Source organism: Triturus cristatus, chromosome 1_2 (assembly GCF_964204655.1).
Source record: "Triturus cristatus chromosome 1_2, aTriCri1.1, whole genome shotgun sequence".
NCBI lineage: Eukaryota > Metazoa > Chordata > Amphibia > Caudata > Salamandridae > Triturus > Triturus cristatus.
The window spans coordinates 582,284,883-582,310,610 of record NC_140580.1 but is presented as its reverse complement, the minus strand read 5'-3'; the positions used below and the strand labels follow the sequence as shown (position 1 = coordinate 582,310,610).

Genomic DNA, 25,728 nt, shown 5'->3' with positions numbered 1-25,728 from the left:
GACGCTCAAATATTTGATTCTTTCTTTCTGCTTTAAGCCAAAATAACAATGATATGGTACTGAATGGCACTCTGCTCCCTCATGTTCAACTCTGCAAAGAAGGTAATCTACATCTCCCGGGCCTCCGTCTCGCTGACCTAGTCTGCACACACTGCCTTCCATTTGGTAACCTAGTGCCCCCACCAAGAATCCTGCTCTATGATATACCTCAGTTATTCATGACAAGTACAGCTCCTCAACATACACACAATCTGATCTCCAACACTTGCAGTCACCTAACACTTGATTAATAAGCTTGACTACCTTAACTACGACCACTGCTATACTCATGGGGTCTCCCACAGTACTCCTTTTTTCCAAATAGACTAAATTAGGATGTTTACTACTGGGACACTAGGCAGTCTTCAGAGATTCTTAGCAATGTCCTCCCTCGTGCAAGAAGCCAGTGGCAATCAGTCAAGGAAAGGACCTACTACAACCTGCTTACACTGGTATGTAAAACAATTTGTGGTATGTAAAACAATTTGTGGCGTGTCTCCCCATGCCACAAGCAGCTCCTCTTGAGCCACACTGCTACACCTGCAGTAGGCTCAACCCACCACAACCTCCTAACAGTACCAAAACCATCCATGCACACACTTGCAAAAAGTAAGCCAGTGCACCCATTTACAATACCTTATGGTACACTGCGTGAGGATGCACTGCATTGGAAGTTCTGTACTGCAGGATGGGACGTAGCGACAGAAAAGGTAATTCGGCTTAACTTAACACAGCAGTTATTTTTGTTCACTCTTTTTGAAACATTAATGGAGAACATCAACACCTAGTGGCTGTGTAACTACATACCGAAATATAACAAAAATGTTGACTAGAATGCCTGGTTACATAGAAGTTATTCCAAGCTTGCACAATGGATTTAGCAGCGTGGCCATTGCATGTTCACAATGACACACAAACAATGTCTAAGTCATTTAGCAGAAAGTAAAGATAGACTTTCAACTAGGTGTACCGACTAATACCTCCAGAATAGTTGGTAGATCACATAAACCCATGAGCTGGGGCAGCACACCGAATAATTAAGTTCTAGCAAAGAGAAATTGACCCGAGTTCTCCAAAGTCAATGGGATTTATCTGATATCCCAAGGAGAACATTAGTGCCCTCTAGAGGGTGCTGCATCAGGCAGCAGACTAGTAAACTATATTATGCACAAAATATTGCTTATTATAAGACAGAGCCCCAATGGTGCTCAGTTGCATTATTGAAGTCGTAAGTGGACAGAGATATATATATATCTGGAAGCAATGAAATGCAAATAGAAGCTGACAAGGCAGGACAAGGGTAGCCAGAGATAGACCAGCTCGAACCTGGGTTGTCAGGGCCATAACTTCATGAGACATTATCGATCAATGCAATAAAAGATATGCTTTCTCCCAGGTTGTGCATTCACTGAATTCTCTTTCAACTCATGAAATAGTTAGTCTTATCAGTAATTGATTTCAACCATACTCTCTCTATACGTTCGCTTTCAAATGAATTTTTAGCGGAAGAGAAAAGAAACAAAGGCATCATATAGAGGAAACAGTGTGGCATAAATACATATATCATTACTGTATTCATTCAGTCTGTATCCATACACAATAGGTGTATACTTTAATCATAAATTAAGAGAGCTATAAAAGGACTTGCACTTCGGGTAGTGTGTTAGAAAGTTCATGCATCTGACAAAGTACTACCTTGGCTAAAATGTACGAACGCCTTTCCAGGTATGTTGAGAACGCTCACCCCAATTTGATCAACCACGGCAAATGCTGAAAGCCCAGATCAAACAGAAGAAACAGCAGTAGCTTGCCCGCTATTAATTTCTTTCCTACAAATATAAATTCACCGCACAATTTTCCATTATGAACTGACAGTTACTTGATGAAAACTTTCTCAACAGTCTGAACTAAAGAGTTAAACATGACTATTTGCTGTATTTCTTTTTAACATTTTCATCTGGGGGTACAATATAACTGTTTGATATAATCAAGGACATAACACGGTGCCTGCATTCGCTTTCGCTGTGTTTATCCATAATACAGATAACAGAGCAAGGTCTTACTGTCTGGAGAATTCGCCTGAGAAATCTTAATAACACTTTTTTATTCAACCGCAATGAATATTAGATATGAATATCCTGTCACAGGAATTATACATTTATATTTACTCACTTGTACCGTGATTGACAAACTGAGTTCATGAATTTTAAGAAGGAACCAGAAAAGGCAGTCCTTTCCAAGATGCTAACGTTTTATACAACACTTGAAACTGAGGGCCAGTAGTGATTCAGGCGAACCATTCATAACAAGTAGGTATCACAACTTAGTGTGGGAAAAGTTTTACACTTCACCTTCTAAATTGAGTGAACTTGCAAACCTCACTGGTTTGTGAAGTTTGACAAGTTTATTAAATTCTTCTCCCTCAAACCTACTTTTGGGAGATGGATTCTAATGCGGTTTGTTTCTAATCTTCAGAACCTTTGTAAATTTCACAAAGATTGCAAAGTTTAAAAAAAACTATTCTGGAAGTTACAGATGAAAAACCTGCACAACTTATCACATTCCTAAATACACATTACTCGCAGTGGATAGCACCCTTTCCGAGTAAACACTTCTTTTTGCTGTTTGACAGACTGCTGGAGCCTGAAAACGTTCCTTTAACACGCCAGCCCCTGTTTAATAGGGATGTGTAATCCCTAGTTGATCTGATTTGTAGTCAAACTTTTCAGGTTTATCCTTGCATTAGTACTTGCCCATTCCTAGTGCAGCATGGCCAGGTGAGCAGTCGGCTGCAATGGCATTTTCTCACTTTGAGTGATTGATCCGTGTGAGAATTGGAAGCCAAATTGCTCAATTTATGAATCAGAAGACCCAGAACACCACCTGAAACACTTAGAGACCCTCACTGTGCCGGCCGGCTGGGAATGTTTTGCCAAAAAGTACACATGCCAGTGCAGTGGAAACACATTCAACAAAACTAAAATGGCAGCTGGCTGCCATGTAATGGCGAGCGCTTGGATTTTTTTTTTTTTTTTTTACACAACAAGCTCCCAAATGAGTTTATTTCTGCAACACAGAAAAATAAATGACCTAACCGCACAGAGTTGTAGCCCAGTGTGTAAGACATGTTATTTAATTTTCCTGTGGATGACCACCGTGGCTTTCATGGCGATCGACAAGAAAAAGAGAGCATTGGTCCACCCTAAGCTGGGTTGACCTTCCATGCTCTCAAGCTGGTGGCCGTGTGACGGACAGGCGGACACCTGAGGCTTTTCCATGGTGGAGCCAAGTATGGCTTCACCATGGGTAACCAGCAGTTACTCTACCTGTAAATGAGGCAGGGTACCATGAATTTGGCGAGACATGGGAATGTCCCGCTTACAGCTGTACTTCCATATCATCAGACTGTAACAGACTATAAACGCTCAGGAGTCTTTCCCCTCATCACTGGCTCACTTCCAGACCTCTTCAGGATCCTCCTAAAGTCACAACCATTGTGCAAATATTTGGAGGTCTTTATGAAATTATTTGATCGTCCTGTAACAGTTCCTTTTGAAGCTTTCCATTTTGAAAACAATGTTGCCAGACTTGTCTAAAATATCATTGATAAAAAAGATTTAAACCTAAAATATCATTGATGAGACCAAGGTTTGAGATGGAATGTTAAAAACCTCCAACTGCGTCTGTTGCCTCTCAAGGTTGCTTTATATACAGTGGAGGTGCTGGTGTTACCCAGAGAACCTAAGCTTTCCATGCTCCCCGCTACGCACTTTGCATGAGCATTAGCATTCACAGAAAAAAGAGAAATTGAAGGATACAATTCTGTTTTGTACAACAAATAAGACTGTCCATTCCATAGTTTTTTTTTCAGCTAAAAAGAGATTAGGGATCCTCAGGTGATCAACATGAAGGGTAATATTTTGGAGTTTTTGGTAAAACTATGACAAAACCCAAGACAACTATCCCGCATTTTACCAGCATATGTTGCCAAGCTTTTACTTTACTCAACTTTCCTCTGAATGCCTTTACATCAGGCCACTGTAGTTGACAGACATCTGAACTTGTCATGTTTTAGAAAAGCTGTAAGCGGCATACTCGCCTTGATATTTAATGCCGAACAGTGATATGCTGCCACCCTGGTAAATATTCAACTACCTGCCTATTAAAAGACTGAAGTCTCACCGATCATGCTAGCATGCATATTCGATCTTAACATGGTGCCCCTTTTCCATCCTCCCATCACCACACATTTCACTCCTCTTGTAATGTCACATGAGAAGTGCTTTCTTTGATATAATAGTACATATCCAATAGTTGTTAACTCTGAGTACAGCCCTGAAGAAGTTAAAGAAAAAGTTCATAGACTGGTGTCTGGTAGATGTATGGTGAACTTTTCATTCAAATAATAAATATTACATGATCAGAGAACCTATTGCTGAATAGGTTATATATGCAAATGTCTAGGCCTCATACAGTCATTAACTAAAGTTGTGATAGCTGATATTTCTATCTCTGACAACGCACACACTGCGACAGAATGGAGCACAGAAGGGAAAGAACAAGACAAAAGAAACTGGAGGATAGGTCCCACACGTTTTAGAGACCCAGTGAATAAAGATGAAAAAGAAGAAAACACATTTCAAGGATTAAATTGGGAAGCCTTTAAAGCAGTAGCTCTCCATGGCAGCTATGGGTCCCCGAGGCACTACACTAAAAGTAATTAAACTAATAGAGGAACCATGAGAGCTGGAGGCTATTGGCAAGGTAAAGATTACAATAGTGAACAGGTGTAACCAAAAAGACACTAAACATCAACTCAGCCTGATAAGGATCAATAGGGCAGAATTAACTTTATCAAAATTGGGGTAAACATACTACCAGAAAGGCAATAAAGTCTGCATGATTTTAGCAAAAAACATTATGAGTGCAGAGAGCCAATGCATAAATATAAAAGATCAAGAAAGATGGCAGATCCTGGGTATCCAGGAAACCTGATAAATGAAAATCTTTAAAGCAGTTTTATAAAGGATAATAGGAGAGAGAGCAATTTTATTAGAGATTATATACGTGAGTGGAGGGTCACAGAGACAAAATCAGACTTTTGCAGATAGAATTAGAAGGAAGGCTGAGATAAAAGTCATACCATTTTGTGCTGATGAAGATAAAATAGGCCTCTTCGCAGATGATGCAGTACATACTATGTCAGACCCACTAAATCTAAGAACCACATTCTTGCTCAAGTGGAGAACTTTGAAAAGGTCTCATGATTTAAAAAAAAACAACGATCTGAGATGCTGGGATCTCACTCCACGTGGATCTTCAATAAGGCATTATTGATATATGTTCATTTCGCTGAGCCACCTGATCAATCAAAAACCTGGGCATCCAACTTGCAGACAATAGAAAGGGGACTGTCCGCAGCCAATTGGCATGCGCTGAAAAGTCAACAAATAGAAGATCTCAGGAGTTGGCGCCCTCTCTCTATTTCAGCGATTGGCAGAATAAATGACATTAAAGTTAAAATCCGACCCAGTCTACTATATGTAGTTCAAGCCCTTCAACAACTAATGCCATTAAATTAGCAGAAAATGCTGCAAATGAAAACATTATACTTCTAATGGGAAAGAGGTAAAGCTTGAATCAACAAGATACTAACGGCCCCAAGGGAAAGGGAAGTCCTGGCGCACCCTGATATCACAAGATACTACTGTACAGTACATCTCTGAATGACAGTAAAATGAAATACCAGCATTTGCAAAGCACACAGCTACCTCCGGAGAGGTGTCCCGGCGCTGGGGTCGTCGGGAAGATTAAGAGAGCTATTGCCCGGAGTCACAAGGTGCTGGGCAGGGCTTTAAGTGGGATGAAAAAACTGGGGGGGTCTCTCAAATGGGCGTGGCCAATGTAATTAAGGGCTTGGCTTAAAAACACGTAAGTTAAAAACCTGTGTTTAGCACAGTGTGCCGCCCGACTTGTATTTTACTGTTCCTGTCATTGCGTCCAGATATATGATACAAGTCACATCATATCTACAAGTCAGGACTGTTGGCTTTGTCATTGGTTACTAGTTGCATAGGATAAATAAGCAGCAACTATGGCTTGTTCATACTATTGAAACAACTTCCACATAAAGCCCTGGTGACACCACGACAATGTTGCTGCTCCTGAGTTTAAAAAGGAAAAGGAAAATCCAGAGAGAAAATGACTCTCTCTAAAGGATTTCCCTTCCTCTGCAACGCTCACCACGCGCACATCGAGGTGCCTGCTGTCACTGCAGTCTAGAAAATAAAAACGGACTGCCTGTGCCAGGGCACAGAACAGAGCCGGATAGAGACCTGTTTCGAGGCCCCCTTAAAAAAAACTGCCGGTGCTCAGACCCGGCCCACTTAAAGCCCTGGTGCTGGGCTAACCTGCCACCGGCACCGGGGATCGAACCGTGAGCCCCCGTGTACCGGAATCAGCCGCCCTGCCCGCAGCACTACACCGGTGGACAGCAGGAAAAACAGATAAGAAATGGTTACCCATGGATCATGGGATGGTCAGTGGGACACTGTGGGATTTGGCCTGGCTAAATAAATTCAAGCGACAACCTATGCCAGTCCACACGATTAAAGACAATCTTGGAGATTTGGGAGAGAATCACATGTAGTGTTTGTCTGGCCTCCTTTCCCTCCTCCAAAACACCATTACATAATAATCCCTCTTTCACCCTGATGTTACAAAGAGAACAGTTTAGACAATGTGGGAGGAAGAATTCAAGCTTATCTCCAAATAACAGGCCGATTTAGAGTTTAACAGACAGGGTTTTATTATATCCTGATGGAGTCCCTGCCTACCAAATTTCGAGCTGTCTGCTGGCCCAGTGGTCAGCTCTAGCACTGGCAGGAACTGCAATCACGGCGATTCATGTCAATGCATTGTCAGTTTGACGTATGGCTCCATCAACATGGCTCTAAATAAGGCAGGCGGACCTTCAGTTTGGCGAAGAAGGTTCTCTGTTGCGATGGAGTACCCTCTCCACCACACTCTAAAGCAGGCCATTAGTCTTTCAACACCATATTAAAACCTTTGCACAATGCAAGTCAGAATTTAAATTACAGTAAGCAGATCAACTGCAGTACCTGCAACATTCACACCGGGCTATAAAACCCCAGAATAAGGAAGCAGCCACTATAGTTTTACCCCTATCGATGCATTTGTAAGAACACGCTTCATCCAGGGGCATTGTATCAGGCACTTTTAAAATAGTGGGGGAAGACCAAACCAAGTCGTGATGGAAATATCAAACAAATTGGGGAGCAACTGAACAGAAACAAATTCCTGATAAGGAGGGGGAAGTATGGGGAGATAATTCCCAGACACCACAGAGCCATATCACCAAGAACAAATACCTAAAATATTCTCTTCTACCGCAGAAATGTCATCTTATCTATCCTAAAGCTAACAAATGTTGGAGATGTGGAAAAGAGAAGCCTTACATGTATGGTGGGGCTGTCAAAGATTGAAGACACACTGGAAATAGATTAACATTCATACTAAGGACATTCTGCGATACCTGATCCCACAGGATCCAGGACTGGTTCTAAGGGTTCTACGGGGAAAGGATAAGTACCAGGAACATGTCGCTATGCAAAGGCAGGGGATGCAAAGGTTTTAAGTGCACTGTATTAGAAAAAGAAAGTTCCTTGCACATAGTACTCCGGTTCCATAAATGGTGCCAATTCCTAGCACTTGAAAAACTAACTCTTAACAAGAACATAAAATGATCAAGAAGAAATCAAAGCTACTTGAAGAGAACTGATCAGCTACAATATTTCCAGACGAGACAGAGCACTACAACTATTTGATCACTAGCAATTTTAAGATGCTGGTAATGTATGGGCCTGAAAGCCTCATCGTGGGGGGGGGGGCTAATTAGTTGGAATTATAAAGAAATAAACATACCCGCTTTCGAAGCTACTTGAAATGAGAAAAGATGTACTTGGAAGAAAGTTAGAGGAAATAGGGGAAGGGGAGAAAAGAAGTTGAGGGAGTAGGGAAGACAAGTTGTATTATAAAATGAACGAGTTTTGAATCCAGAAGAGGCAATTCACTTGTGGATGTCAGATAACTACCTCTGCTGAAGAGGGTTCTGTTGATTCTTCCTGCAACACTCTGCCTATCAGCTCAACAGAGGAATTAGGTGTTACGTAAAGCTCTAACAAACACAGTTAAAAACTCTAGACTGTGTTGATTCGGATTCATTTGGTCATCATGTCACATTGGTAACCTAAAACATGAATTTTTAGTCTGAAGTGCTCAGGAGGATCTTCCCAATGGGACAGCTGTCTCAAAGAACTGAGCTGGCAAGAGCCTACGTATTGTAGCGATTAAACCACAGTAGTGTGGTTCACTCAGAGCACTGAAGAAAGAGACTTTGAACATCCAGAGAAGGCAGAACTAGCAAGGAGGCTCAGCCTAAGGAAATCATCTCACAATACATTGGCCCTCAAAGAACTGTACTTGCCTACAGTCGCACAGAGAATAAAGGTCAAATTTCCTGCAGTCTTTAAATCTCTGGGGGAAAGAGGGCTGGCCCAAAGTATATTTAGTTACATTTCCCAAGCGTTACAACAAATCCGGCAATACAAATCAACTCATTCAAACCAAATGCATCCAATTGTCTCCTGTTGGGAAGTCAATCCACATTACAGGAATTTATCTCTTTAATGCTCGGGGTCTAAAATTTAGGAATCAACCTAATCGAAGCCTACAGAGGAAGTCTCCTCAACAATGCATTAATACTTCAAGACATTCATGCTTGAGCAGGGCCCTTCTCTGTCGCGTTCCATCCCTCCAGAAATGGAAGCTGGAACATCTACACTGAAGAAGAACCAACAAAACTTCAATTGATGATTGAAAAGGATAGGAACAGGTACTCATCAGCAACTGCTACCAGTTCTAGGAAGTGGCAATATGTCACAAGCTATTGGAAAACATCCTTTACAATGTGATATCCTTTACCATGCATTTTTTATCGCGCAAACGTTTACCACGCATTCCTTTACCATGCATGGAAAGTTTATTTATATTCGGAAGGAGACTTCCTTTCTCAAAGGCCTCATGCATAAAAAGTCTGTGCACAAAAGTCCACCATTATATATCATGTGACTCTCATTGTCCTCAGGTGAGTATTCAAGCAAGTGCAAAGCATCCTGGGAGTGGTGATTTTTACATAATTCCCTTGTGGGCTGCCAGTCTCTCGCATGTTCAAAAAGTATTTCTTTTGCCAATGCGTGTCACCTCAAAGCACTCTATCTCCAAGGGTCTATTGATCCGCGATTACTGCCCAAATAGACAGACCGCGGCCTGCTGGAATAACGCAGTGGTGCACTTCACGGCCGGGCCAGCCGTATTATTTGAAAGAAGGAGGAGTTGCCCCCCCAGGCGAAGTGCGCTCTTCAACAAACTTTCTTCCATAGAGAGCGGCTCCAGGTGAGACACACAACACAGCAAACAGATGCCGGACGCGTTTAGGAAGGAGACTTCCTTTCTCAAAGGCCGCATGCATAAAAAGTCTATGCACAAAAGTCCACCATTATATTTCATGTGACTCATTGTCCTCAGATGAGTATTCAAGCAAGTGCAAAGCATCCTGGGAGTGGTGGTTTTCATAATACCCTTGTGGGCTGCCAGTCTCTCACATGTTCAAAAAGTCTTTCTTTTCCCAATGCGTCTCACTACAAAGCACTCTATTTCCAAGGGTCCGCGATTACAGCCCAAATAGCGGATCGACAGACCCGGAACTAGCTTCAAAATGAATGCTGATTATATAGAAGAATTATATGGTGACAAGGCAGAGATCACTGTACACAAACACTACTTTGGCGTAATTAGGGATCCACAGTATTTGTAGTGTAAACTCACCACAAGTTGGGTTTCTGCGGAAGCACCTATATGTCTTTGATTTTTTTATAGGCAGCGTGCATTCTGTTGCCCTGGTACGGGCATGGGGAATTTATTGGGGCTGGACTACTTAAAGTGTCTCTGCATTCACAGACTCAGTAGACTGAGGCGCTGCCAACTTTTGTGAGAGAAGCCCCAGGACCAAAAGGTTCACTGCTAGTCAGTCTGTTTCTAACAATGGCATAAGTGGTTTAACCTTTTGCACGAGTGTCCTAGTGTTTTAGTGAAGCCGTTACTGCTGTTTCTGGGTCTCACCTTCAATAGAAGGCACGTAGAGCGGCTGTATTTCACATCCCCAACCCAAAATCTTAGATCTCGGAAGCTGCGGTTAAAGATTATTATGCCTTCTTTAGGCGTTCATTATCTTTGTTGTTAGGTTCTGCATGTATAAACCTGTATAACACTTTGGGTTTATTTTGAAAGCCTGAAGCCAGGCTCTAACCCTTACATCAATTGCAAAATCTTGCATGTCTGTCTCAAAGTAATTGGTCTTGACTTTGACATTTCGTTTGGAAATACTATCACCATGAGCTTCCAGTTACTATATGAATCACTCTAAAGACAAGGACCATATAATTGCAGCGCCTTACATTCTCTGGTAGAACTACTGTGACCTTGCCATATGGTCTTTGGTGAATTAAACAGTAAGTCTGCCAAAACTGATTGGTGAGATATCCAATTTGACGATTCAAGAACATCAACATTCTCATCATTGGGCATGCAGATATTCACAATTTCAGAGACTCCTTAGCATTTACTGTTATGGACTACATGTGAGACATCTGGTTAATAACCTGCATTGGTTCCTTTCAGTTTCTGCCTGACTCTCCCTTTCATACCTTTTCATTTTTCCTAGGACGTCCTTATCATTAAGTTGTAGCCAGCATTGATGACAACATTCTTAAAGGGACTGCTGGGTCCGAGTTGGGCTGGGTTGAACTGGTGCACGTTTAAGACCACATCTGACTCTACAAGAGTTCCACTGAAAGTGGAGTGCCAAACTGGATTTATAATGCACACAGGGGCAACAGGGAACATCATTGCACTCTCCTTGTTGATTGACCAGGCAGAATCTAACAACCGTCCTGTATATATGGGCTTCACAGATTATAAATCTGCCTTCGACAGGGTTGATAGGGGAAGCTTGGCAGAAACTTGCGTGCCTTAACATCCCGGATCCCTTGCTTAGGGCCCTGCAGTTGCTGCACCACGACACTTGGTCAGAATAAAAATTGGGGATGGATTGCGCTTGTCACGGCCTATAACCACCACGCAAGGCCTCAAACAAGGTTGCGTTCTCGTGCCTACTTTATTCAACTTGTTTTTATCTGACTTGTCTCTGGTCCTCAACTCAGTAAATTCTCACCTGCCCAAATTGGGTGGTTTTTGTCTCTCAAACCTACTTTATGCAGACGACCTGTCCTTAAAAGTAAAACAAAGATAGGCTTGCAAAATCTCCTGGACGCAACGTCTAGGTATGGCCTGCTGATCAATAAAAAGAAAACCAAGATCCTTGTGGTTCGAGCTGCTACAAAACAAAAGCTAACTTGGTCATTTGAGCAGGAGAAACTAGACGCAATCAACTGCCACAAGTACTTATGAGTCCTCTTTAACGACAATGGTAGATACGGGCATCAGATGAGTGGAATAAAAAAGAAAGGCACAGCACTATCATTCGCAGTTAGATCTGCATGCACCAAACTAAAAGGCCCCACACTTGCGCCGATCCTCCAAGTAGCTCTGGCGAAGGTACTTCCGACCTTAACATATGGGAGTGAGGCACTGAGAAGACGGGAGAGTGTAATACTTTACAAAACTCTCACGAAGAACTACAGAAAAATTTTCCAGCTTCCCTCCCACAAATCACCAGCTCAAATAAGACTGGAATTTGGAATATGGAGACAGGCGCTGACCCGTGAGGCGCCTTTGCAATAAGCTGCCTCAAACTCAGGACCTCAAAGGAAGGTACCCTGGCCCACCATTTATGGATAGAACTGGCCACAAAACATAGGTCGTGGGAAACCGTTACTTGACCCAAGCCCACAGCACACTCGGCTAGGTAACCACCTACGACCTACCTACCAGCCATCACAAATTCAAAAGGATGGCAAAAATCAGCACAAAACGTCTCTCATTATTAGAAGATAAGGCCAGCCTCTCTGCACGGAAACATGGCTGGATGACACTATGTACCTACAAATACCTGAAACCTCAGTGCTACTTAACCAACCCCTACAATGAAAGGACAAAGTCACAGTTAATGAAGTTGAGGTTGGGGGTAATCCCTATCCCATGTCATCTCCCAGCTTGAAAAAGGGGCATGGAACAGGCAACCTTTCGGCTCTGCAATCAGCAAAAAGAGGACATAATTCACGTACTGTGTCTGTGCCCCACCCTTCTAGTGGACAGGGGGGCTTTGTTACGAAGGGGGTGGATTGCTAAAAATACATGGTCTTGCAAGGAAGCAGTGCTGACCTGTTTTGACCCATCTAATATCATGTTAAACTGTGCCTTGGTCAAATTCAATCACTGTTTCTCAAGAAAGATAGAGGCCCAGGATAATGTAGGCGAGGGGATGAGAAATGACTAGGCCAGTATTAAGCCATCATGAGACTATCAGACACATCCGAGCTGTCACTATCGGGTCAGGAAGTGCAGGTGCCGAGTTAAGCTAACAAACCTTTTTACTTAAACCTGTCTCACTCTTTTACTAGCGCAACAATGTCAACTCCCAAGCTTCCTTTAAATTCACACATTCATGCAATTTATATAAAAGCACCACTGTTAGTAATATGTAAATCTGGCCACTTTTTTATGTCCCAATTATTTTTAACTTATATTTTAAGTATGAACTTTACAAAGAGGTAATGTTTTAATGGAACACGTAAAATTTGGACTTGATGCCATTTACTTGTGTTGCAAAGGTTTTAACTAATCATGCAATAAAGTCTTTTATATAGAGTACAAAGAATAGTTTGTTGGTCTTTCCTCACAGAAATAACGATTCTACTGGGATGTAGATTAAAGTATGTAATCAATTACCCTTGGGGACACTTTTCATATACTATACACTGATAGCCGGTCCTCAGTGGGTTGTGCATAATGCTATTTTTTAATACAGGATTTTTCACACTCGGAATCCGTTTAGGACAGCGGTTCTTAACCTGTGGTGCGCAGACCCCTGGGATCCGCAACACAAATTAATGAAGTCCGTGACTGTTCAAAAAATGAAATAATAGCAGTTGAATAAAGTATGCACATGTAAAAATGCTAAATTAAAGTTGAACATATAAAAATGCTCTGTAAATGTGAAGTAATTTGAAATTAGAGGCTAAAAATTAGGTTGGTATTATTAGCTTGATTCATGAGAGCAACAAAATGTAAGCAATCAGTGGTATACACGATTGGCGGCTTGAATTGAAGTGCTAGTATGTGCTGACAACAACAGAGGATGCATTAGGAGCAAAATGAAGACAAAGTAATATGCTAAAAGCTAGACAATCTTTTAATATAAAAGTACATTTTGAAAAGCTCAACTCTTCCCATTAAAACGTCGATTATTTGATATTTGTGTTTGTGAATTATAGAATATATTGATGTATAATTGTTTCTGTACGATTGTGTATTTCTTTGAGGTTGAAATCCTAAAAATTGCTTAGGCTGGGGTCCCTGGCTCATGACTCAATGGGGAGCCACAGAAGTCAAAAGGTTAAGAACCACTGCTTTAGATGACTGCCTCTAGTACATTCCAACAAAGACTTTTAGCACTGCAGACTGGCCGTTAGCATTTCTTCCAATAGCAAGATGCATTCTAAGATTCATCCTTTTCCCAACAGTAAGAATCAGTGTGTTGTTCTAGCATGTTTAGGTATTGACTTTTTAGATTTGGCTCAAGCCAGTACCTGTAAATTCAACTAAAATAATATGCATAATACATGTTCTTATAAGGGCTTTCGGCCAGCGCTCTTCATCCAGTGGTGTTATTGTGCGATTCACATTTTTCTTCCACCCTCTCTACAGTAATGAGTCAGTCAATTTCAGCCATTGACTAACTTCACTGTGAGTGATGGCATTCGGCCCTTTCACAAGGAACACCTCCACACAAAAAATAATTCCCTTAAGTGGCAGGTACTACTATGGCAATGTGAGCTTTTTGAGAGCCAAAAATATTTTTGCTTATAGACCATTTTCTTTCTTCTTTTAGTAGATTGATAATGGCATGGCAGCTCAGAAACAATACATTTTTAGAAATCCATGACAAAACAAAACAAGCACTGACAAAGCCAAACAGGCTTGTGGCTAATGCAAGACCTATTGACGTAGCTGGTGCTTGTTTGCACATTAGCTTTCTACTCCTAGGGTTTATTCACATAGTTTGACAATGTATATATTATTCTGTACTGCCATCCTGAACGTTTACAGTTTTACATTTGTGCTAATACATTTTTATTTCAAGTTCATCTTCATGTTTTACTGTTTATTTTTGTTTTCTAGCTCTCCTGTATTGTAATGTAGGTTGTTCTTTTATAGAGGGCATACTCACGAGTAGCGCCTTGACACCATGAAATATATAAGTGTAAAAAAATGTGTTCATGTAATGTTCAATTGTTTTTGTATGTGTGCATTGTACAGTTTACACAGATTACATTATCAGTTCGTGCACATTTTATTAAGTTCCTATGTGACAATATAGCAAAAATGTCACGCTGTTTATTTGCCATATACTCAATAAGGAACACATTCATAAAATGTGTATTAACTGAAAAAATTATCTGCACATTTTTACACTGTGCATAAATCACAGAGATATACACGCACCTGTGCAAACAGATATGCAAAATAATTTCGGCAGAGGCGACGTCTTGTTCACGCTACGACCCCATACACTGTAAAGTACTCATGGCGGGTTGTTAAATAAGTTTCTAATACATTAATTAAACAAACCCACACGTCAGCATCAACCAGGATTAGGAACAACAAACTATGTGTTTTCTTAAAATAATATAAAGAGGTTTCATTTCTCGTGTTTAGGGGGGACTGCTGTGAAAGCATATATCCTTGAGGAATACCACATAAGCCAGTGTCCTTCACTATAGCCTTCAGAAAAGGCCTTAGCGAGCTAATGAAGACATTTCTTCCAGAGGAATGCACTTAAAAATCATTTGGGGCTTGCAAGTACTCCACCGCCAGGGACAATCGAGGAAAATGCGATATGTGTCAAGGAAAAGATAGGATCCGAGTAAACAGATGGCAAAGAACTGCATTCCAGGGGATGGGAGAACAGTGTTGAGATAGCCTAAAGACCGCAGAAGAGAGCAGGACTGCAGATGCAAGGACCATCAGTATTCATTGTGCCTGGACAGATCTTGCACACTGCCTGACATCTCAACACAATGCTGGAGTTTCTCAGATTTTCATATGAATGAACGGATCTTTCCCATAAGACTTACCAACAACCTGTTCGAGCTCCTTGTTGTTCACAGTTACTTCACTTGCGGTGACCAATCGCGGTGGGTAGAACCCCACCTCCTCTACAATAATGAGCAGGTCCTTCCACCACATCGCTCCACCAAGACACTCTCCTAAACCACAGAAGACCAGATGTTATAAGGAATCACTTCACAGAGCAGGGCTAAACAATTTATTTGGTAAAATTGTCATCGCTCAAGGGAACATATTTTATTCTGCTAGCTCAATAGACAGAAGGAAATTTGCTTTCTTAGTTAATTTTTCAACCATACGTTTGAGCTTTTATGCCTAAGAAAGACAGTTTTTCTTCTCACATTCTCGAATCAGTGTATATGGCTTGAATCCCCTTTGTTCCAACACTACACCTATTTTGACTTCCGATAAGCTCCACATTTATTAGTGGAAGCCACCATGTTATTTTCCTGACATCCTGTGACATCCGTTACAGCATCACAGAGTCAGACAGGGTCGGCTTGGACATAGACGGGAGATGATATGGCATTACGCCAAGAGCTGCGACTTCGGAACTGGGGAACCAGGTTTGAGTCTCGGCATCGGGTCAACATCCTGTGATTCTGGGCAAAACACCTAATCTCCCCATGTTTAAAAAAATGTGACCTTGTGTAATGTAACTGGTGCAAAGCACTCCAGTATCTATGGGTCGACGTTGCTTTGTGTAAAACTGCAAAAATAAAGGGTCACGGAATAGGTGAAAGAAAAGGCTGCAGCTATATCAAGTACAGTTATTGACATACGTGTTTAACCAAACTGTAGCCTGTATTCTGATTACATCTACATTCTAACTGAACTTTAACTTGCTGCTCCAGTCTCTGCTCTATATTACAAGATGCCAGGATGCTCAGACCACGTCACATGCTCCATGTCTCTTAAACAACTTCAACTGCGCATGCGATTGACAGAGTGGAAGAGCACGGTTTGTCCAAGGGAGCGAGTAATTTTAAATTTCGGTACTGAAGAGGGGCCTGGGGGTTTACCATCACAGCCTCTGGAACTATGATGGCCTCCACATCCTGTGTGCGCATTTCTACCTCTTGTCTGTTTCTTTAATTGTCTGCTGCATTGGTAGACTGCAATATCACTCTGCAGATAGTCTCTGACCACACTCGAAACCAGTTCCATATGGGCATGCACACAAGCCTTGGCAATGCGAGGGTACCAAGCATGTCCACAGAGAGAGGGGTTTAGAGGTTAGAACTGCAAGTCAGCTAACCTTTTTTTTTTTTAAAGCTGTTTTTATTTATTGTTCAGAAAAACAACAGAATAGTCAGCAGGTATATCTCACATAGCATCTATGTAGTAAAATAAGTAACAATCCTAATCGGTACAGATACAGAGTTCGCGCCATTGCAATTTCACTTCATGGCACCCTTGTCTCTACCCCCCCCCACACACACACTAAATGTGACTTAGGCCTCCCAAGTATTTGGGGGTTCTGGAGTAGTAAACCCGCCGCCTCCGTGTCGCTGTATAGTAGATTGTATAGTGTCCATTTCCTCTTCCTCCATCTCTAAATTATAATAGCTCAGCCATGGCTGCCAGACTTTCCGGAACTTTCTATGGCACCCCCTTGCTTTGTATACTGTTTTTCTGCCCCAATGTAGATGTCCATACCGGCCCGCCACTCTTTCATGGTGGGGAGTTCCGCTCTTCCCCAATATCTGGCTATGCCTCGCTTTGCCACTACAAGTCCTAAGTTACTTAGCAAGAGCTTATATCTGGGAATGCCTATGTCTGTGTGTATGCCTAGAAGAAAATACTTAGTGTCTAACGGAATTTGCGTTTCAAGTATATTGTTCAGTTCCTGAAGTATCCGTGTCCAGTATTTACGTATTAGTTGGCAATCCCATTGTGTGTGTATATAGGAGCCACGCTCTGTTTTGCAACGCAGGCAATCCGGCGTCTCTGCTCTGCCCATCGCATGTAATCTTGCCCTATCATAGTAGACCCTGTGTAATATTCTAAACTGAATCATCAGCTTACCATTTTGAGTGATAAACCGGAGTTCATATGCTCTTCCTGGACAGTTTGTCTTTATTTAGCTTCATTAACTTGTTCCAATGCAACTCTGCCTAGACGCACTGACTCCTCTCGTTTTCCCACTCGCCAGGCTCCAGAAGCGCAGGCCTACTCACCTTGGAAAGGTTGGGTGCATGTCAATTCCACAATAGAGAATAGTTATAAATAACCTCCCTTGTCACTACTCACCCAGGTTCAGGCAGAGAATGACAGAGACCCTGATGCTACTAGTCTGGACCTGTCTGGCAATGCCAGAAACCTCCACCCACAGGACACCATTGAACCTCAGTTCAAAACACACACTATGCCTGTTCTCCCCTTCCTTATTATCAACAATATTTAGCCCTATTGTTCTTCTAAAGCCCCGTCTCCTCTTTTTCATTACATCATCATATTTATGTTGTTTAACAATCATATTTATCCTTCCATCTCTTCATCATCCTTTCCTTCTCTATCAACTCTCCTTTACAAAGCCTGTTCTGTGTGCATTAAACGAGCATTTATCTCCTAACTTTGTTTAGGATAATTCTGCTGAACTTCACAAATGAAGTCTGGTCCACACCATTCAATATTACCACTACCACTGTTCTCTACTCTACCAGCTATGATATATTCTACTTGTCCCACCAACATTTGTGTAGCACAGACATTTTATTCTACCTTTCTTGGATTCTTGCCTATGTCCTTTGCATCTGCCTCTACATTTCAATATCATGCAATTGCCTTTGTTACTTTGATCTCTCTTTCTTAATCGTATTCTGTGTTTCAGGTAATCTGCTGTACGTCTGAAAGGATATTTAGCTAATAAATTCTGTACTTACAAATCCTTCTCACAAATCTCTCCAAGGCAACTTTAACCTTCACTTGCACTCTATTAATTCATTAACCCGCCTTCATTTTTGTTCTGGATTCATTCCACTTGTTCTGAATTGCATCAAACTCTACCCTATTTTCAGCTCTTCCCCTTGTCTTTTCTTTCCTATTGCATCTGTTGCCTACATCCTTTATCTTCTGAAAAAAAAAGTCACCATCTACTCCCAATCACGTGATTATTCTCTTATTCTCCACTTTGTCTTTATTTATTTTGGCCTACCTACCTAGACCTCATACGGTTGTATTTCTTGACTTTGATTTTAATAATAACCTCTTCTCAGTTGTATATCACCCTATCATGATCGGAATACTGACCTACAGAAATATTGCATTCAATAATGCATCTGCTATTTTGGGAACAACTAGTTCGTCAAGGTAAGTATAAATTTACCATTCTTAACCCTACATATATTTAACTTGCTAATATTGCAGTAGTTGATTTAATGGATGCAATATTTTTTCAGGTTGATATTTTAACAACAATGTTGTTGAATAAGATTCTCTGAGGTGCTACTTATCCTTTCCTGAACCACTTAATTACGTCACTCATTTTACGCTCCTTACTGCCCCCCAACCTGGGTGGCAACCTTACCTAAACATGTTTGTAAAAGTCAATAACTGAAAGTTTGTGGTTAGAACTAATCTCTCTAGCAAACCACTGTACACTGTAGGCTATCCACTCCTCCAATGACTGGCTTATCAAAAGGTAAACACCTTTGCTTTCAAAATGTTTAACTTGTCCATTGCTTCAACCCAATATCTGTTCTCTATGCTAAATCAACTTATAACTAATCCTGCTTCAGATCCGTCTTCTTGCTTTAACTTGATGTTGAGCCACTCAGACAGCTCAAACACTGGAGCCGCGGTCTAGCACATGATTGCATAGTAGAGGTAAACGGTATTAGACTACAGGAGGTAGCCCTTACACCCTATAGAGACCAGGGCGAACATTTGTAACATACAACAATGTCTCTAAGGGTATCAGTTAGTGGACAAATTCAAGGTAGCACAGTTAATTGCTGGAGGCAAGGGGAAAACCAGGGAGATAAAAAAACAATTTGGCAACATAAAGTTTTTTGGTAGTCATATATATTTGTTATGAATAACTTCATATATTTAAACATGTGTAAGAACAGCACTGCGTTACATTGAATGGCATGTAACCTGTAGGGTACTGTGCACAAGTGCTTGTGAAATGGTGACGACACAAGTGACAAGTGAGGAAGTATTTACAGCGATGTGGAGAGGGGCAAAAAAGACAGTAGTAGGTGAAATTCACATAGTAGAGATACCCAAGCAATGAATGTCAATATATACAAGTGGATTTGAAACGGGTATCATTGAAGAGATTGCGCTGAAATTTTCGTTGTAGGAGACGACGGTGTTTTGGCCTGTAGGAGTGTTTAGGCCATCATCAGGACCAGGTTACTCTAATTTGAAAAACAGTGGCGTGGTACGCGATTCGAAAACCAATCGCAGGCGTGCAGATTTCTGTATGTATCAGGATGCATCTATTGGTTCGGAGGGATCCAGGGTAATAACTTCACGATGTATCTGGTAGGTAATCCAGAAGGGGTCCAATTGTTACTGCGTAGATTCGCGGTAGGTAAGAAACTTTTGCCTCTGGTTCTACTGCCGTAAATACCAGATTCAAAGTCTGGCAATTAATTGCGATTAATTCACAGAATATTGTAGCAACAGTGGTTATCCACTGTTGCTATGTCATAAAGGAATTCCAGGTGGATCTGGCAGCCCCCTCCCAAGGCATGTCAGTGCAGCGCTGGCAGAGCAAAGAGTACATTAGGGGGAGAGTGAAGAGGGAAGGAAAACACAGAGGGTGGTGGGGTGGCTGGCAGGAGGGCAGATTTATTTTTGTGTGTGGAGGAGAGGGCAAGTTATGTATGGTTCCCCCATTCCTCCTCTGTCCCTACATATGTTCTTGAAAGGAGGGGCACAAAATTTGGGTGGGCCACACAACTGTGAATAACTCAGCTGTTTTTCAATTCAGGGTTACGAGTGCCTGGCTCTGGTTGTCCATTTGATGTCACTCAGAACCCAGAGCTGAAAATTATCCCCATTATTACCTGTTATCCTTTTATAATTTCAAATGTAATCTGTATTACAGGTATGTGTGTAGGTGCTTTTGTGCAGAATATTTTAGTGCCAACCAGAGCTGAAGATTCATGTGATGTCATCATTGGAATGTTGCAGCTTGTGTTGAGGCCAAGAGAGTTAGGAGCTTCAGTATGGTGAACCTATTGAGAGTTAATAATTTAGAAAGTTCACAGGAGCCTCTCTCAAGTTTATTGTTTGTTGCCTACACTACCAGAGGCGAACGCAGATTTAGAGTCCTTGCTCACACGACACAGACAAAAATTGAACTGATGAGGATTTGAAGCTAAAGCACATGCCTTGGCTACTACATTAAGGCACATAAATATATTTTACTAACTGCATACTGCTTTCAATTTCCCAACATCCTTTTCCTCTACAAGTGGAGCTAGGTTGCCTAAAGTTAGAAGCAAGAAACAGCTAACCGCAAAAGTAACATAACAATGAAGGATGATGAGGCACATCGCGGATGTTGAGTGAGGCTGCAAAGAGTGATATTCACCAAAAATAAAGCAAACATTGACAAAGTCCACAGACCTGGTTTTAGTAGAAGATTGGTGGAGTGTGAATATGTGGAGTAAAGCAGTATTGTTTTATGTTTCTTTGATTTCATTTCACCTTTGCCTAGGTCTTCTAATTTAGTGGAAAAATAGGATATCCCTGTAGAAGTCATTTATTATAAATGTTTAGTTTTTTGAATATCTAATTGCTGTGGTAGGTCACCCGAAATATGTACTCCCACACAGATTTTTTACTTCAATCATGTTCCAAATGATCATCTTCTGCATGGTATTCCCACAAATCTTTGCCTTCTGTTGCTAAAACAGTTTTTCTGTCCACAGGACTGTGCACTTTACCCCTGCTACACAGCTGTAAAGTGATTGTAAAGTGATTGTGGCCTTCCTCTCGAACATGTCAAAATTGGTATATTCCAGATTGGCACATTTAATTTGCTTGTAAGTCCCTGGTATATGGTACTACCTGTATCATGGCCTGCAAATTAAATGCTACTTGTGTGCTGAAGCACTCATAACGCCACCTGCTAAAGTAGCACTGTAAAACACGTCTACAGCCCTACCATTACAGGCTGTGTATGCAGTTTTAAACTGCCACATCAACCTGGCAAAATAAACCTTTTGCTAAGACTAAAAATACCTATTCAATACATATAAGTCAGGTCTTAAATCATATAGGACAGTGAGACATGTATATTGCATTTTTTACATGTCTTGGCAGTGAAAATCCTCCAAAGCTGTTATTCACTGTGACAACGCTGGCTCTTATACAGGTTAATGCTGGTTTACACTATTATATTTGTGGGGAGGGGGACTACATCCTTGACAGGATGGCCTGGAGGCTAGGCACAGTCCCTTCCTGAGCTTCAAAGGATGCCTGCCTTGTTACTGGCAGATGAAATCCACACCTACGCCTGCCTTCCTTTTGTCGCTCCACTCAGAGTCGCTCCAAATCCAGTGGGAGGGGAAGAACTGAACAGAACTGCTTTAGAGGGTGGGCAAAGATTTGCCCTCCCCCACAGGCTGGCACTGGGCATAAAAGTGGACCACGCAGACCTTTCCTCAGAACACTCCTGGACCTGTGAAGACTCAGAAGAAGGACTGTCCCGATGTCTGAAGAATCTGAAGGAAGACTTGACCGGCTTGCCTTGAAATCACAACTGCATAAGTGACTCCAAGGGTTAGTTGGCTGACCTCCTCTTTGAGCTACAGGGACACAACAAGCTTCCAGAAGCCTCCCTCCCTGCAACTGTCCAGCTGACCATTTCAAATGGCCCTGCCATGCACCCTGCTACTGAACTTTGCTGGAGTGAGTCCTAACCCCAAATGGTACTCCCCCAGGTCCTGGGCCCTTGAACTGTGTCAGAGTGCACACCTCCTGTTCCCAAACTGCAAGAAGTGGGACTTTTTGTCATCTTTCTGCCTTGAGAACTGACGGACCCTGGAGTCACTGTTGCCGCAGCAGACGTCAAATCGCTTGTCGGTCTCAACTTGCTGGTTTGCCCAGCTGAAGGAGAGCAGAGTTCCAGAAAAGTTTCTAAGTCTGAATGTAGAGGACTTCACTGGGACCCACGCCGAGCAGCATCCCATTAACGTTGAGGCCTCCCTGCACCTCACTATATAGCCAGCTTGCCCTGCTAATGACTCATCGATGATGACTTTTTCTCTATCGATGTGTCAAAGTCAGGTGGTAAACTTTCCACCAAGTGTAACCTAGTCCCTGTGTCCGACTTGCGCTCCATCGAGGTCAGCCTTAACTTTTTAGTTTGACCCAGTCTAACGTGACCAGATACGTGCGGTTGGCACTCTGTGCTTTTAGGCACTATTTTAAATTCAAACTTTAAAAATTCATATCTCTGGTTCTACTTATTGGATTTTTGTTGTTTTGGTGTCATTTCATTTAGTAAAATATATTCTCTATTTTTCGAAATTGATTTAGAATTCTTCTTCTGGTGTGTTTTCACTATAGTTTACGTACTGCATACATACTTTACACATTGCCCTGAAGATAAGCCTGGCTGCTTTGTTCCAAGATACTAGTGTGTTAAGCACAGGTATATTTACTGACTTTTATTGTTCCAGCTGACAAGGATTGTGATTATTATATTAAGTGGGTTCCCATTTCCTTCAACTAATACTCCAACATTTTACATATCATACATTGTTTTTATATGTTTGTAAATATTACCAGTGGGTAGGGTAAAAATAAATGATATAGCGGCCTAAGGACATGTCTTCACTTTTCCTTTACTTTATTTTTGCAATTTCTGAAAACAGACGTGTTTCAGCATCTCATCTCTCCTGCTGGTTATTCATCGATGTTTACCTGCTGTCTGGCTAAAGGACAATATTTCAAAGTGGCTGAGGTAGGCAAAGAACGCACGTACTTAGTAAACAAGGGTGAAAAAGAGGTCAGCATACAGGGTCTGTGAGGCATGTTTAGGCATGCAAGGTGTAGAATAGGTAAATGTATACCTTCTTATCTGTGGCCAACTTATATGTTTCGGTCACACCTCCCTAAACAAGCATTACAATATTTTAGGTGTGATCCTTCATTGTCACATTTTGACACCTATATATTGTAGCATTCACTCAGAATTTCACTGCATTGAATTCCTGGATATCTCTAGGATGAAGTGAATTGTGCAGGGCTTCTGTACCTTGGGTGTGATGCAGTATTGGAGGATTGAATGTATTTCCATAGATTAGTGTCTCGATGATGCAGTGCAACGTTATTGCTCAATACCACTTGAATGCTGTGCTATGTGCTCCATTAGTATTCTGGGGCTGTAGTGTGATGGGCTAGTGCTGTTATGAGGCAGTGAAGTGTAATGGGGTTGCGTCCTACGGATAAACTGCAGTGGGTATGTGGTACTAACATGCAGTACAATATAGTGAGTTAAGAGGCAGGTTTGTCTCATTAGGATACAAAGCAGTGTAGTGGATTCACGTCTCTTGGATTAAGACAGCTTGGTAGGTTGTGTCCTTTTGATACGGTGTACTATTGTGTGAGTTTTTTAAAGTCAAACCCACTAAACAGCTCTGTACGCCTGTTGCGGGCGTATTGTGGCTTACCAAGAGCATAGAGGGGCTTGGCGCCTCCCCCCTGCTTACCATAGGCTGACTTTCCTTATAACGCATTTACCTGCTCTTTGTGTCCCAGCTTACCAATCTTGTGTTTGTCCTTCCCATGGAGAATTGCCTCTTTACAATCGCTTTGATTGGTAGGCATCGCCACTTCAACTGCTTGCTTTTCAGGCACCACTTTTTCCTTTTGTGTCAAACACTCCATTAGAGTGTGTGTGTGTGTGTGTGTGTTTTTTTTGAGCCGTCTACCTCGTGTACACCTCTACCCCTGCACTCTGTGTGTGTTGCTCTATGTTTCCCGACACCTTCTTCGTACCCTCCTCCCACTTGCACTTGCCCATGTGCTTCTCCTCGTTGCTTCCCCCTACACCCTCAGTGTTGCTTTTGCGTCCCTCCAGCGGCCCCCCAGCTGTCTCTTTTGTGTGTCCCCATGTTGCTCGGAGTCACACACACCCATGTTGCTTTGCTATTCGTCCTCCACCCTCCCCAAGTTGCTTCCCCATTCCCATACCCTCTCCTGTACTGCTTCCGATCCCCCCACCCTCCCCATGTTGCTTCCCCATTCCCATACCCTCTCCTGTACTGCTTCCGATCCCCCCACCCTCCCCATGTTGCTTACCCATTCCCATACCCTCTCCTGTACTGCTTCCGATCCCCCCACCCTCCCCATGTTGCTTCCCCATTCCCATACCCTCTCCTGTACTGCTTCCGCTCCCCCCACCTTCCCCTGTGTTGCTTCGCTGTTCACTCCTCACCATCCCTGTGTTGCTTCCCCTTTACCCCTACTCTCCCCATTGGCAAATACATTGAAATAGATACCATTGCACATGCATCATTCTAAGAGTGAGAGATCAAGCAATATTCAGACACAGAACGAGCAAGGTTCTAAAGCTCAGAGCAACTTGCACTTTCAGCGAAGTGCTTACCCTTAGATGCCTTTATTGTGTGTGCTTTATGCTGGCAGCCAGCGCTAGAGCCCTGGTTAGCCAGAAGTAATAGAGAGAATACCAATCAATACCCAGAAAGATTTTGTGGTCTTTAACACATACCCTTGCGTAAAGTACTCTTAGTTGAACATGGAATAGACTATCAGGAGATATAAAGATGTCTTGAGCGAGAGCTGAGAGACCTCAAATTGGCATTCAAAGATCAAAATGAAGGTGTTTCCTGTGAATAATCTCTACACCTTGAGGGTTACTGTGGCCTACAGAGGAAAGGACTCGGAAGTACTAGTGTCCACTGAGGCATTTAGTGCCTGATGGATGTAAAAACAGCGGGATCAAAGCAAAGTAGCTGTACCCAGGAAATGAGAATATTTAGAACTCAAACATAGCTGATGCCTCTGTATCCATTTCATAAAACTGCAAAATGCATGACAGGTTTTAAATGCCTACACAGCTAGCGCAGACCTGACTGTATGCTGCATTTTTTCGATAGTATCTGGCAATTTAAATTACAAAATAACCACATGTTGTACGTACATACCCCAGAGGACTTTGTGCTTCCTGATTTCATCGGGCATTTCAAGGTTAGCGTAGACATCGCTGAAATACATCTCCCCACCATCCTAAAACCAAACAACACTTCGTCAAAACATCTGACTGGCGCAGCGCCACACCGATAAGAGAGAGGATGGGGGAGAAAGACAGAC

General features: G+C 42.0%; 1 protein-coding gene across 1 annotated transcript in view; it reads right to left on the bottom strand.

The window, feature by feature from the left end:
* AS3MT (arsenite methyltransferase) overlaps positions 1 to 25,728 on the bottom strand; it is a 228,030-nt gene that overhangs the window by 62,034 nt on the left and 140,268 nt on the right. Inside the window, exons 7-8 of the mRNA XM_085606584.1 lie at positions 25,563 to 25,644; positions 15,435 to 15,566 (exon numbers count right to left, since the gene is read on the bottom strand). Of these exons, the coding sequence (XP_085462710.1) occupies positions 15,435 to 15,566; positions 25,563 to 25,644 (214 nt within the window). The remainder of the gene's footprint in view (positions 1 to 15,434; positions 15,567 to 25,562; positions 25,645 to 25,728) is intronic.